Source organism: Muntiacus reevesi, chromosome 19, assembly GCF_963930625.1.
Source record: "Muntiacus reevesi chromosome 19, mMunRee1.1, whole genome shotgun sequence".
Classification (NCBI taxonomy): domain Eukaryota; kingdom Metazoa; phylum Chordata; class Mammalia; order Artiodactyla; family Cervidae; genus Muntiacus; species Muntiacus reevesi.
The window spans coordinates 27,226,383-27,241,891 of NC_089267.1; the positions used below are offsets into that span (position 1 = coordinate 27,226,383).

At 34.8% G+C, this 15,509-nt stretch overlaps 1 protein-coding gene across 2 annotated transcripts in view; it reads right to left on the reverse strand.

Moving 5' to 3' along the window:
- HSF2 (heat shock transcription factor 2) overlaps positions 1-15,509 on the reverse strand; it is a 37,458-nt gene that overhangs the window by 9,577 nt on the left and 12,372 nt on the right. For both annotated transcript variants that reach the window (XM_065911441.1, XM_065911440.1), the window contains exons 2-9: positions 10,301-10,409; positions 10,008-10,135; positions 9,032-9,156; positions 6,749-6,824; positions 3,560-3,621; positions 2,546-2,633; positions 677-825; positions 6-245 (exon numbers count right to left, since the gene is read on the reverse strand). In XM_065911441.1, the coding sequence (XP_065767513.1) occupies positions 6-245; positions 677-825; positions 2,546-2,633; positions 3,560-3,621; positions 6,749-6,824; positions 9,032-9,156; positions 10,008-10,135; positions 10,301-10,409 (977 nt within the window). The remainder of the gene's footprint in view (positions 1-5; positions 246-676; positions 826-2,545; positions 2,634-3,559; positions 3,622-6,748; positions 6,825-9,031; positions 9,157-10,007; positions 10,136-10,300; positions 10,410-15,509) is intronic.

The window sequence follows — 15,509 nt, forward strand, 5'->3', positions numbered from 1 at the left end:
CTCACTTTCCTAGAAGATTGATGTTATCATTTAGAATGGAATCCATCATGGTCACGGGGTCTTCTGTGGTCAGGCTAGATGGGCCGTTTAGCTGGACAGCACTAGACATGAGAGGGCTGGAGCCATCACTGCCTGAACTCAGGGAGTCTCCAGCGGGTTCACTCTGATCTCCACTTTGGATGACAGGTGCATATTCATCTTCATTGTCATCTTCAACAATGACAATATCAGGGTACTGGCTACAGCTAGATCAGCAATGTGAGAAATAACCGATTACATTTTCAGACTAATTCAATAAATTCACCCTATCCAGTCACTCTCCAGGGAAACTGCCCCCCGCCCCCCGCAAAGCACTGGACAAAAGGTCTAATTTTCTTGTGTGTGTAGTTTAACGACAAATATTGATACTTCATACAATTTAAGAGTACAAAGAATAATCAATTAAAGGTCTTAAAACACCAAACCTTAAAAATCAGAGTTAATTTTCATTACTTTTTGCTGAGAGTCTTTTCACTGGAAGGAGGGAGGTACTTGGTTGAATAATTTGGCTTAATTTTTCAGTTCAACAATTAAAATATGGGTGAGATATTAGTTTATCAAAGAATAAAGTAGTTTTAAATTCAGATCTGTTAAGAAAAGTATTATTTACATAAATGTTATTTCACAATCTCCTTACTTGGAGGGATCAGATATAACATCCTCATTAGTTTCTGGAATAACTGGGATATTTTCTTCATCTGCATTATCATCAGTAACGTCATAAATAATGATATCATCTGAAATCCGCTCCCTTGACTTTAAACCTTCAGTCCTACTGTGTGGAACCTAAAAAAATCAGGTAGAAAATATATCAGAAAACAAATTATTTTGACTACCAAACAACATATAATTTTAAAAATGGTAATTGGGCTTTGAGATACAACGGTAAGCAAAACATATCTTCTCTGCCCTTATGGGACTTATACACTAAATTGGTATTAGAAGTACCAATTCACAAAGGTATAAGGTATATTATCTGCATGCTACTTAACTATTTCTTTCATTGTAAGGGACTGTAAAGATGACATACCTCATAATGTTTCTAAGAAAAGACCTTCAAATTTTAAAGTATTTCTTATACCCAAAGAGTTATAAAGCTTAGGACTTCAGAAATCTCAAGCATAACCAGATGGTCACTGGGCTGGTGGGGATTATTTCATCTTCAGCTACTCTTGTTAGACACGTTTTATTCTGACTCATGAGATGGTTTCTTTAACAGGGAAAAAAAAAAACCACTTCAACTATCCTACAGCTAGATGTCAGTTTGGCTTTTTGGCAATGATTTTTTTTTTTTTTTAATTCAGCTACAGATATATTCAGACCATAGGTACATTAATAAAAAAGCATTCAATTCTTCAGAGCAAACTTAAGTAATTATTATAATGCAAATTTCTATCAATTTCAACACTAGATAATATAGAGGCATAAGATATAAACCAAATTAAATTATGAAATCTTCATCCATTTACATGAATCTTCAATCCTAAAAACAGGTATCACTGATTATTTAGAAACGCTGGGAAGAGGAACCAGGTGTTTGGGTGACTCTAACTTGCCTGAGAACAAAAATCTCAACACCCTAATAATAAATCTAAAACAGTATTCAGAATTCTAAGACTTTAAAGTTACAATGATAATCAGATATTAGTAAGTCTGGACTCAACTAACCTTCCACTGGGTATAAGTCTGACAATTTATCTAGAGAGCTTGTAATAAAAATGGAAGTAAACAAAAATATTTTTTGCAGTTGCTATACTGAAGGAGTCTAGTCTGTGTACATTTATAGTAAAAGCTAGAAAAAACTTAAAATAACCAATGGACAAGTACATAATTGCCTTATCATAATATTCAATTAATCCCACAGAGTAGTTAAGATGAACTAAATTTCTATGTTTAATAAATTGCAAAAGACCAAGTTAAAAAAGCCACACCGCAAATGGGTATGTACAAAATAATTTTAGACATATACAGGCTTTCCTTGGTGGCTCAGATGGTAAAGAATATGCCTGAAACTACAATGCAGGAGACTCGGGTTTGGTCCCTGGGTCAGGAAGAACTCCTGGAGAAGGAAATGGCAACGTACTCCAGTATTCTTGTCTGAGACAGAGGATCCTGGAGAGCTACAGCCCACTGGGTCACAAGAGTCGGACACGACTAAGCAGACTTTCACAACAGAGGTATACAAAGTAATACCAAATACTGTTCATGTAGTCACACATCAAATAGTCATGGGAATAATAAGTACTAATTCAAGATAGTGATTTATCTCTGGATGAGAGGCGAGAGTGAGAGGGAAAGAAAAACTAACTTGGAAATAGGCAACTGAGACAACTGTATAGTTTATTTCTTAAAATAATCTAAATTAAATAATAAAAAATGGCATGATTTTTAAAAGCTGGAGGATGAGCAGTTAATATTATTCGGTAAACTTTTTTAAATGCATGAAATACAGCTGTATAAAATTTAGTTTGAGATAATAAACAGAAAACAGAATTTGAAAAATTACTTTATGATGGTGATTATCAGCTGGTTCTTTTACTATGTGCTGAAACAAATTCTTCTTTTGGGCTCCATTAGTGTTCAGAAGTAGAGGTCTGAAAAATCAGAGGATATATATGAAGTTTGGTGAAGCAAATATACAAGGAGTTTAAGTTGCTTCTAATAATTTACCCATATATAAACACACTCACTTTAACAATGAATAAAAAATTTCAGTAAGGGTCAAAGAAACTCTTAAAAAAGATTACATCTTAGGAATAGAAACTGGGGGATAAGTGTGTCTAGGACTTTTATTTCTCCATTCTTCTGTATTATCTGTTATAATAAACATAATAAATTACGCTCCCCAAATACACTTCATTGTGACTGAACTATGTAACTCTTTACGGTACTTACATAGTTTAAAAAAAAAAAAAAAAAGGTAGTATCACAAAGAATTAGTAGAAGCAGAGTTATTTTCACAGCATAAGCTGTAAGGGTAAACAAGGTCTGCTAAAATCCTCAGCCTTACAAGATCATCTTTTTAATCTTTTTCTCCTTCTCCTATTCCTTTGCCCACTGTTTTTTTAAATTGTGACAAAGGTAGTTATTCACATTTATGGGTAATACAACCCATAGTCAATACACAAGATTTTTAAAGACCCTTATGAATGGATTAAACATGAGATAAAAGTTTAAACAAGTAAAAATTTTTTGTTTTCTTCAGCATGTATCCTCTTTTAACAGTTTCTCATGAGGCCTTCTAATGCCACAATAATTTGGTACTGTAAATGAAAAACAAATTCTTTATCAACCATATGTATGTAAAATGACCATTCAGCCTATCCTGATCTCTCAAAAACAGCAAGATGACAATGGTAGAAACAATACCACTCTTGAAATGTTGAAAGAGAATAAACAAGGAAGGACCATTCACCTGGGACAACAGGCATATTAAGCAAATGAAGGCCTCTCATGATGAAACTCTTAACATGTTTGGTCGTCTATAGGTAGGTCAAAATGAATTATCACAAAAACTTACCTTTTACGTTTTAAACTCACAAGTTGGTTATTCTGAACCAATGTAACAATAAACTGGACAATCTAAAAGGAAAATACAGGAAATATCCCATCATAGATTCCTAATTCTTCCGTCTACAAGTCTTATAAAATTAATTCAGGTACTATATGTCCTCTATTCTTAGTCACATAAGCTTTCACATTTAATAACACTTTAAATTTGGATGCATCTTATAATGATACTTAAAAAAAATACCAACTTCCAGGCAGAATAACCTGTGATAAAGTTGCTGCTACTTAAGATACAGAGGTACCTAGGACATCCATCTTCCCATATATCTATATCTAGCTTCCTCCCCTGCCATCCACCTATTTATCTATCCGATATTCAGTTCAATTATTTCTTATACTGGGTAACACAATTAGAAACAAAAGAGATTGCCAACTCTCTCAGATCATAATGTTTTCAAGTTATAAAAGTTATTAGCTAATTCTAGAAAATTACTGAGACAGTGAACATCTGTCAAAGCTTCCAGATGACAATCAGGAAGCTGATTTTCAGTCTCATTAAATTTAGAAAAAACTATTAAACAGATCCAGACATGCAATCAATTCTTTATATTTTATGACAGTTTTTCTTAAAATATGGTCCATGGACCAGCAGCATTGGCCTAGGTGCCTTTTAGACATTCAAATTCTCTACCCCACTCCAGAAATGCTCTAAAATTCTGCGGATAGGGTCCAGTGATGTGTGCTGCTCACTAGCAAGAGCTCCAGGTGATACTGATGTGAACGTGCCAATCACTGGTTCAGGGTACACCTTGAAACCGCACTGCCTAAAGGAGTTAAAGAAGTCAACTATGAAAACTAGTATATCACTGAGATGCTATGAATAAAGGCCAAGTGACTGACAACTATCTAGAATCTTTGCAGGAGTTCCTTGTACAAGCTTATAAAATATAACTACATGATTAAAGAGAACTGACAACTGAAAATACATAATGTATAGCTTTAATATTAAACACTCCCCCAAAAGAGGCTACTAAATGGCTTGCCTTACAATCAATATATTAACTTTTCTACAGAGAAAATACAAATGTTTTAATTGAAGAGTTAGACGGCATTAGTCTATGATGCTTTTGAACTGTGGTGTCTACAGATAGGTCAAAATGAATATTTATTGGAAGGACTGATGCTGAAGCAAAAGCTCCAATACTCTGGCCACCTGATGTGAAGAGCAGACTCAGTGGAAAGGCTCTGAAGCTGGGAAAGATTGAAGGCAGGAGGAGAAGGGGGCGACAGGATGAGATGGTTGGATGGCATCACTGATTCAATGGACACACACCTGGGCAAATTCTGGGAGACGGTGAGGCACAGGGGGACCTGGCATGATGTCCCCCTGCCATGGGGGTCACCAAGAATGGGACACGACTTAGTGACTAAACGACAACAGAGTCTACACAAAGGAGGTTTGCCACTAAATTTACTTGTTTAAAAGAAAATGCTGACAGCTGATGAAAAGACAACAATTAACCTTAACGATACGTATGAAACGGTTTAATTATTTTTGTTAATTTATAAAAAACTGTTAGGGAAAATTCTAAAAACATTAGTTAGTGGAATTTATAAGAACATGAAACGCTGGCTAAATTTCTCGTGAAGTTTGTTGTAAACTTCAGCTCTCTTTTGACACTTTGGCACTATGTTGTACAGAGTCTGTTTCCAGAAGAAGATGAGGCATTTAACATTTATATCACTGGACTTCTGTACCTGACAAGTTGTCTAACAGATAACTCCAATATATTATTCCAGTTAATCCAAGGCCAAAGAGTAAATGGCAGAATTAGAAACAAACTCCAGGAATAGGGAAAAAATTATCAGCAATCTATCATGCATTATGGAAACTTCCTAACCCCACTAAAACATATAGGTTCAAACTCAAATTTAAGGAGATAGAATGTTCACTTTCATGAAAAACTGAAATATTAAGTATTTTACCAACTAGCCTTGCTTTCAAGGAAAAAACAACAACAAAAAATTATGAAGTATTTTTTTTTTTTTTAATATTATTTTATTAGTTGGAGGCCAATCACTTTAAATACTTAAAAATTATGAAGTATTAAGAGTTAACATTTAACCAAAACATTGTTTTGTATTATGTATCTGAAAAAGATACGGATTTTTTTAAAATAAAGCACAGGTTAAGATACAGCTATCGTTTAAAACTAGGTATTCCTAAATAGGGCTTCAAGTTGGAATCAACTATGGAAATTTTAAAAATACAAGTACTTGGACTAAACAATAAAAACTGAATCTTACATTCAACCTTCCCTTGTAAACTTGTTTTTAAAATTAATCAGTGTATCTATTTTGACTATAGGCCAAAGGGTGCAGCTACCATTCATCTCTGTATTCTAAACCTCTTCACTACATCCAGATCCTTTCAGTCATACTCCTATTTTTAGCTAATGGCCTCCGAGTAGGAACAAACTGAAGCTCTCCCACCCTCCCTCCCCGCATAAAACCTGTTGCTTAAACTTGAGAGTACAGTTTACTCATGAGCAAAAAATAGCTGCCTTAATTACTTTTATGTTTCACCTCTTATTAACGTATGAAAGCTGATATGAGAAGATTAAATCACAAAGACACAATGCAGCAAGGAGATTTTCAGTTCCCCCAGTAATTTTCAGCTCAGATACTAAAATTTAGGATTTATAGTATACCACTACCTTAACTGCTTTTCTGCACAGGCTAATAATGACATACTTTGATAACTAATTTTTTTGTTTGGCTGCTTTGAAAATATTAGTCATTTATCTTTCATGGTCATATCTTTGCCTTTTAGAGTAAAAAAACAGTAAAACAAAATCAAAAAATTTGACTCAGTATAAATGTCTTTTACATATGTTAAAAAATTAGTAGTATATTAATTATGCTCCTAAGAATGAAGTATATTACAGTTGTTTTATCAGGCAAAAGATTTTACTAAAAGCTAAAGAAACATTAGCTGGAAGTATGGTATGATTATATTAAGCTAATGAGAAATTTTTTTATTAAAAAGAGTATGTAACACTTGGCTTGATTTCATAGTTTTACGTCTGTGTACCCAATATATAAGAAACTAAGATCAATCACTGACTATTCAGGTTTTTTTGAGGGTCACAAATGGTACTCATTAAATGCAGAATATAGTCAAAGAGAAAAAACTCACCTTTCGAATAACTTGTTGCTGTTGTGCATGTTTTGCTCGTAATTCAGACACCTCCTTCCAAAGGGACTCATTCTCACTGTTATCATTTATCAAAAGTAAAAATTTAAAAAATTCAGTCAGAAAAGCCAGATCTCAATATCTTTAATTAAGAACAGCAGAGAAATAAACTAGTTTTTACTATATATCTTCGTGAGAGTAGGAAAATTTTGGTTCAGTTACACAGAATGGCAATTAACCTTGACACAACTGCAGAATCTTTACTTCCTAACAGTAGTACCCTATACTCATGGCAATACATATATTCAAAAACTAAGACACACACCTACATGCATACAATAGTAGGCCATTTACTCCTCTGACAATCTGGTTCATTATTTCTTATTTAAAAAATTAACTTTTCAATATGGTTACCATGTGAATTCAGGACTTGTGCTTAGGAAACAATTCTTAAAAGAAGTGACATTTACTCAACACTTGTTATGCCAGGCACTATTCTAAACATTTTATGTGTATTACTTAAAATTTTCTAAAATCTGTCAAGAAAAGAATTATCTCTCTTTTAGAGAGGAGACTGAGACTCAGCTAACTGAGAAGACTGACTCAAAGTCACACAGACAGCTGGGTAAGTCCTACGACTACAGACTATCGAGACTAAAAAAGTCTAAAGATCTGTCTCAAATACAATCATGTAAATGTTTGGTTTTTTTAAAGTATTAAAAAATGTTTCTTGTTTTAAGGCATACCCAAATACATGACAGGGGCTTTTCAGGTGGCACTGTGGTAAAGCATCTGCCTACGATCCAGGAGACGCAAGAGACAGAGGTTCAATCCCTGGGTCGAGAAGATCCCCGGGAGAAGGAAATGGCAACCCACTCCAGTATTCTTGCTTGGAAAATCCCATGGACAGAGGAGCCTGGTGCGCTACATCCCATGGGGTTGCAAAGTGTCAGATACAAGCAAGCACACACACACACAAATAAATGACAAACCAATTATATGTCCAGTAGCAACAGCTTTATTTTTTCCCTCACTCATCGTCTATGAAAACTGCAATTATTAAATGTTAGTAGCAATGGTAATTTTGAGTAAGACATGAAAGAATTCATCTATTAAATGCTTTAATTTTTGCTCTTTTGTTAACTTCCACAAAAGCGATCTTCCTCAATCCAAACTATTACAAAAGATACTGAATTTAAATATAGAAGTATAGAAAATAAGATTTTAATACTTACTGAATAATAACTGTACTTTCTCTGACTCAGAAATATAAATATACTGTCATTTGCCTACTAGAGATAAGTAGGAGAATGGTTACCACGAAGATTTACAGGATAAATTTGGAATCCCACGCCTTAAAAGCTAAACCTGAGATTCAAGGAACTGGGTCAAAGGACACTTCAGTAGACACAAGATACACACAGTAAACCAACGTAGAGTTTAAATAAAACATGCAGAATGAGTAAGCTTAAAATTAATGCTTATTCACAAAGGGACTCAAAGTTCAAGTTTACTCTCAATGAAAATACTTGAGTTAAGAATAGCTAAAGTAATGACCTATGTTACAAATGGGAAAGACAATACATAAAATAACTGCTCTTTAAGACCTTCGTGCCTATTTACATTCAGAAGGGTTCTAGCCACTTACTAAGAACAGAAATATAGGTCTACTATATATACAAGTTGTTAATGTGGCGTTAGAATAATGGTGCCAAAAATTCCAGTTTAAAAAAAAAAACAAACATTTTTCTGTAGAGAAAAAGTATGACTATGGCCTTCTCAAGTCTACGTAAAGTATCAAGTAGGCCAAGTCTCTTGTGACCTTTTCCCCCTATTTTTTGTGTCCTACTTTTTCCTAAAAGATAGGCCACATAGAAAATGTCTTAAGAAATTTCTATAGAAGAAAGGACAGGTGACATATGTAGTTTTTACAGCTTGTGGTCCTCACATGTGTGTGAACAAATGAAAGTCAACTGAAACAGAATCATAATTTCCTACACCAACTTTAATGATCTATTATTTCATCAGTAAGACTGTGCATCAAATTGTTTTGATTGCCCAAGTTTATATATATTCTTTTCACCACCATCATGGAAACATAATATTGGGGTAAAGTCTATGGCTACCAATAAAAATAGAGGGAATTAATACTTTAAAAAAATGGTTTTTGATCTTGGCTTCAACAACATAATCTAGTTACCTAAAGCACCAACCTCCAAACTTCAAAACACACACACACTCAAACACCAACCCCTGTTATGATGATTACATTTGGAAATACTTTACCTTTTTAATTCAGAAAGCCTGGACTCAATTGTTTCTTGCTTTATTTGAACCTTTTGAGCACTACTTATAATTTTTGTTAAATCTTCCTGACGAATTTTATTTTCTTCTGGTTTTGAAGATGAAACCTTTCAAAAAGTAAATGTAGGAAATTAAACAAATACTAAACACTGTGGCTATAACTCAAAGTCTTCGTGTTATAAAAGGTTTTGTAGCCTGTCAATAAGGTAAGATCCAGTTCCAAAAGCCCAGGAGAAGAACAGCATTCATGGCTCACAGAGAGGATGAGGAATAACCTATTTATTTATTTTCAATGTGGAAAAGTTTCCATGAACAGAAGCAACTTAAGGGCTTTTTTTTTTTTTTTTAATTTTCTTCTGCCAAATTTCCTGTAGTTCCCCCAAGCCTCTTTATTATCACATTCCACTTTTAATTAAATTTATGCAGAATAGCTGCACACTAAGGCCATGTTCTTTCATGGTTCACTACCCTTTTATCCCCACCTCCCTTTGTGGATTTAGTCAAAATATCTCATTTCAGCAAAAGATATCATACATTCAAAAATGTTGTTATTAAATATCTACTATATATAAGGGACTTAACTTTGGGCACAGGATATTCAGCAGTGAATTACAGAAAAAGGCCTTCTAAGCAGCTGACTTTCTAGTAGGAGCTTATGCTTTTTAAGCTAAATTATAAGCAGTGCGCCATCACAATACAGTTGACTCCTTATCCTAAGTCAGAATGTAAACATTTCCTTCCCTCTAAAAAATTATTTAAAGACTGAGCCCTGTACAGCTGAACACAGAGGAAAAATAAGAAAATACACAGAAGGCATAATTAAAGCACTATTAGTCTAAATTGTCCCCAACAAAATCTGTGTATTTCAGTACATTTTTACTTTCAACAAATGAAATACGTCTTGACCAAGTATACTACATGTTAATGCCCTAATTAAATCATGCTAACAATAACTCACCTTCCTTTTAATGTTCTCCAGTAAGTCATCCTGGCCTTGTTTGAAGTAAGGATGTTGAAATTCAACAGGACCATCTCGTTCCTGCTTCACAATTCCAGAATCAATATGTACTACTTTACGAAAACCATCTGAAATACATTGAAAATTCAGGTAAGTTAAATAGATAAAAGTAAAAAGCTTAAAAATTAATGGTGCTTCCATGAATATATTTTCCTTTATCATCCTAATGGGAGGAAAATGGTTTAATCAGTGACTGATGACAGTACTCCAATTAAACTGTTGTTCTTACTTACACATATTCAGTTGCCTCACAAAGCTTGCCATGTTATTGTGCTTGAAGTATTTGGGAAGAATTTCTTTTGCAAATCTTTGTTCATCCAAAACCAGAAAACTCTGGCCATTCTGAAAAAAATTGAAAATATCAGTGTTATGATCCTCCAAAAGTAGCTGACACATATGAACCTCAAAACTTTTCAGTCCTTCCGTAACACCTCGGACCATCATTTTGTTCCTGTTAATAGCAATAGAAACATAATGAAATTAAGTTCCAAATTTCAATTAAGCTCCAAACTGCAATCAAGCATTTTGATGTCAATCTCAAAAGTTTAGAAGTATATCTCAAAACAAAAAATGCATCAGACTCTATGGCTAAATATTAAAAAGACTTCCTTCATCTACACAAAAACAAAAAGAAATACATTATGTAGCCAGTATAATTACTTAACACTGTTTTAAAGTCAATGGAATTAAGACAAAAATGAGATAAAATTTGAAAAAAAGCCATATTTTATCAAGTAAACAAAATTATATCTTTGTAAAATCAAATGAAAAACCACAGGAGAATTCAGCAGGATATCTGGCTACTAATTAATACATTAACAACAAAAGGGTCAGAGAGAAATTACAGAAACAATATCATTTACCTTTGTATCAAAAAGAATGAAACATCAAGGAATGAATCTATCTAAGGAAACAAAAAACCTGTACTCCAAAGGCTGTAAGACAATGATGAAAGAAATCAAAGATGACATAAACAAATGAAAAGATATACCATGTTCTTGGATTCAAAGAATCAATACTATCAAAATGACCATAGGACTCAAGGCAATCTACAGATTCAATGCAATCCCTATCTAATCACCAATAGTGTTATTCACAGAATCAAAACAAAACAAAATCTTAAAATTTATATGGGACACTGAAGACCCCAAACAGCCAAAGCAACACTGAGAAAGAAAAACGGAGCTGGAAGAAATCAGACTCCCTGATTTCAGGCCATATTACAAAGCTACAGTCATCAAAACAACATGGTACTGGCACAAAAACAGAAATATAGATCAACAGACAAAATAAAAGCTCCAGAAATAAACCCATGAACCTATAGTCAATTAATCTACAACACAAGAAGCAAGATTATACAGTGGAAAAAGACAGTTTCTTCAATGGTGCTGAAAAACTAGACAGCTACATGTAAAAAAATGAAACATTCTTTAATATCATACACAAAAATAAATTCAAAATGGGTTAAAGGCATAAATATAAGGCTGGATACTATAAAACTCTTTGACATAAATCACAACAATATATTTTTTGAGCCCTCTCCTAAAGTAATGGAAATATTAAGTTGATGAAAAAGCTAACTGTGGTTTCATACTATGAATTTTAAATCATTATAACTAGACTCAAACACATCTTTAATCAAAATATTAACCATTACAACATTACAATCAACACATTTTTGCCAACAAGAGATAAGTTTATTCCTGCAGCATAAAAAACCATGCTTCACAACTGGCATTTTCTGCCTCCTGCTGGCTGTGGGAGCGTTTTCCCAGCAAAAAGTTGTTGCGATGCTTGAAGAAGCAGTAGTCAGTTGGCAAGAGGTCAGGTAAATATGAAGGATGAGGCAAAACTTCATAACCCAATTTGTTCAACTTTTGAAGTGCTGGTTGTGCGACGTGTGGTCAGGCGCTGTCCTGGAGAAGACCTGGGCCCATTCTGTTGACCAATGCCAGTTGCAGGCATTGCAGTGTTCCGTGAATCACATCAATTTGCTGAGCACACTTCTCAGATGTAATGGTTTCGCCAGGATCCAAAAAACTGTCATGGATTAGATGGGCAGCAGACCACCAAACAGTATCCATGACCTTTTTTAGGGGCAAGTTTGGCTTTGGGAAAGACTTTGGAGCTTCTCCTCAGTCCAACCACTGAGCTGGTCAATACTGGTTGTTGTATAAAAACCACCTTTTGCTGCACCTCATAATTCGATCGAGAAATGGTTCATTGTTATTGCTTAGGATGAAAGACAACAATACTTTAAAATGATTATTTTTTTGATTTGTGGTCAGCGCATGAAGCACACACTTATTGAGCTTTCTCACCGTTCCAATTTGCTTCAAATGCCGAACGACCACACAGATGAATGATGTGGAGTTCTTTGACAATTGCTTGTGTAGCTGTAAGAGGATCAACTTTGATGACGGCTCTCAATGGTCACTGTCAACTTCCAGTGGTCAGCCACTACGCTCCTCGCCTTCAAAGCTCTCGTCTCCTTTACAAAAGTTCTTGAACCACCACTGCACTGTATATGTGTGTGTGTGTATTAGTTTCTTAGCCGTGTGCTACTCTTTGCAACCCCACAGACCGCAGCCCACCAGGCCCCTCCATCCATGGGATTCTCCAGGCAAGAACACTGGAGTGGGTTGCCATTTCCTTCTCCTAAAGGAACTATAGAGAGTGAAGTCGCTCAGTCATGTCTGACTCTTTGCGACCCCATGGACTGCAGCCTACCAGGCTCCCCCATCCATGGAATTTTCTAGGCAAGAGTACTGAAGTGGGCTGCCATTTCCTTTGTTAGCAGTTCCTAGGCCAAATGTGTTGTTGATGTTGCAAGCTGTCTCTGCTGCTTTATGCCCCATTTTGAACTGGAAGAGAAAAATCGCTCAAATTTGTTTTTTGTCTAACATCATTTCTAGAGCCTAAAATAAATATAAAATAAACAGCAAGTAAATTCACTGCAGCACTATTTACAACAGCAAAGATATGGAAACAACCTAATGTCCATAACAAATGAATGGATAAAGATGTGGCACCTATATAAAATGGCTATTACTCAGCCATTAAAACAATGAAATAACACCATTTGCAGCAACATGGATGGACCTGGAGATTACTATACTAAGTCAGACAAGGAAAGATAAATACTATATGATACCACTTATATGTGGAATCTAAAAAAAAAAAAAAAATGATACAATGAACTTACTTTTAAAACAGAAGCAAACTCACAGACTTAAGAGAAAGAATTTATGGTTATGGGGTAAGGAGGGGACAGATTGGGATTTGGGGATTGACATGTACACACTACTATATTTAAAACAGATAACCAACAAGAACTTACTGTATAGTGCAGGGAACTATACTCAATATTATGTAACAATCTAAATGGGAAAAAAAACCTGAAGAAGAATGCATGTGTGTGCTTAGTCGCTCAGTTGTGTCCAAGTCTTTGAAACCCCATGGACTGTAGCCCACCAGGCTCCTCTGTCCATGGCATTCTCCAAGCAAGAATACTGGAGTAGGTTGCCATTCCCTTCTCCAGAGGTGCTTCCCCACCCAGGGATCAAATGCAGGTCTTAATGCACTGCAGGCAGATCTTTACCATCTGAGTCAATGTAACAACCTAAATAGGAAAAAATCTGAACAATAAATACATGTATGACTGAATCACTTTCTGTACACCTGAAACTAACGGGACATTGTTAATCAACTATGTTCTAATTTAAAATAAAAATTAAAAAAAATAAAATCACTAGTATTTTTCTATATAAAAATAAACAATTTGAAACTTCCTCCTCAATAACCAAAAACAGTATGGTACTGGCATAAAGACAGACTGACCCAATGAAATAAAATAAAGAGCCTAGAAGTAAACCCTCATATATACAGCCCAAGAATTTCTGACTAGGGTGCCAAGATAATTCAACAGAGAAAGAACAGCCTTTTCAACAAACAACATCGGTAAAACTAGAACCTCACATGCAAAACAATGAAGTTGACTCCTCACCTCATACCACATATAAAAATCAACTCAAAACAGATCAAAGGCTTAAACATGACAGCTAAAACTACACAAATCTTAAGAAAAAACACAAGAGAACACAAGAGGAAAAGCTTCATGACAATGTATCTGGCAATAATTTCTTAGGTAACACCAAAAGCACAGGCAACAAAAGCAAAAACAGACAAATGGGGCGATTTCAAACTTACAAACTTCTATGTAAAGAACACTATTAAGAGAGTGAAAGGACAACCCACAAAATCAGAAAAACGATTTGCAAATCATATATCTGACAAGGGATTAATATCCTTAACAATTATTTTTTAAACTCCTATAACTCAACAACAAAAAATAAACTACCTGATTAGGAATGGGCAAGGACTTGAATGGGCTTCCCTGGTGGCTCAGTGGTAAAGAATCCACCTGCCAATGCAAGAGACTTGGGTTTGATCCTTGAGTCAGAAAGACCCTCTGGAGAAGGAAATGGCAATCCACTCCAGTACTTCTGCCTGGGAAATCCCATGAATCAGAAGAGCCTGGTGGGCTATAGTTCATGGACATGATGAGCTGGACACGACTTAGCCGCTAAACAACAAAAACAAACGACTTGAATAGACACTGTTTCCAAAAAATATATACAAATGGCCAATAAGCAAATGAGAAGATGCCTGGTATCACTAATCATCAGGGAAATAAAAACCAAAGCCACAATAAAATGCCATTTCACTCATCAGAATGGCTCTTTAAAAAAAAATACAAAAACCTAGAAAATAATTGTTGGTGAGGATGTGGAGAAACCGGAACCCTTGTGTACTTCTAGTGGGAATATAAAATAGTGCAGCTACTGTGGAAAACAGTATGGTGGTTCCTCAAAAACTTAAACATTTTTGTTGGTATTGGTAATGACCAATATATCCAAAAGAATTAAAAGCAGGGATTCAAAAAAAGTACTTGTACACATATGGTCATAGTAGCATTATTCACAATGGTCAAAAGGTGGAAGAAACCCAAACATCCACTGAGAGACGCACAGGTTAACAAAATGTGGTACACACATACGTACAGTGGACTATTATTCATCTTTAAAAAGGAAGAACATGTGCCACAATGTGAATGAACCTTGAAGACATTATGCTGAATTAAACTGGTCACAAGAGGACAAACACTGTATCATTCCTGATACCTGAGGTATCTGAAGTACTCAATTTCACAGAGAGAGGAAGAAGAATGGTTACCAAGGGCTAACAAGGAGGGTACTGGAAATTATTATCCAATGAGTACAAAGTTTCAGTCTGGGAAAATGAAAAACATTTTGGAGATGGATGGTAGTGATGATCACATAACCAGTAAATGAACTTAATGTCACTGAACTGTAGATTTAAAAATGGTTAAAATGGTTACAAATGGTAAAAACGGTTAATTTCAAACTAAAATGGAGTAAA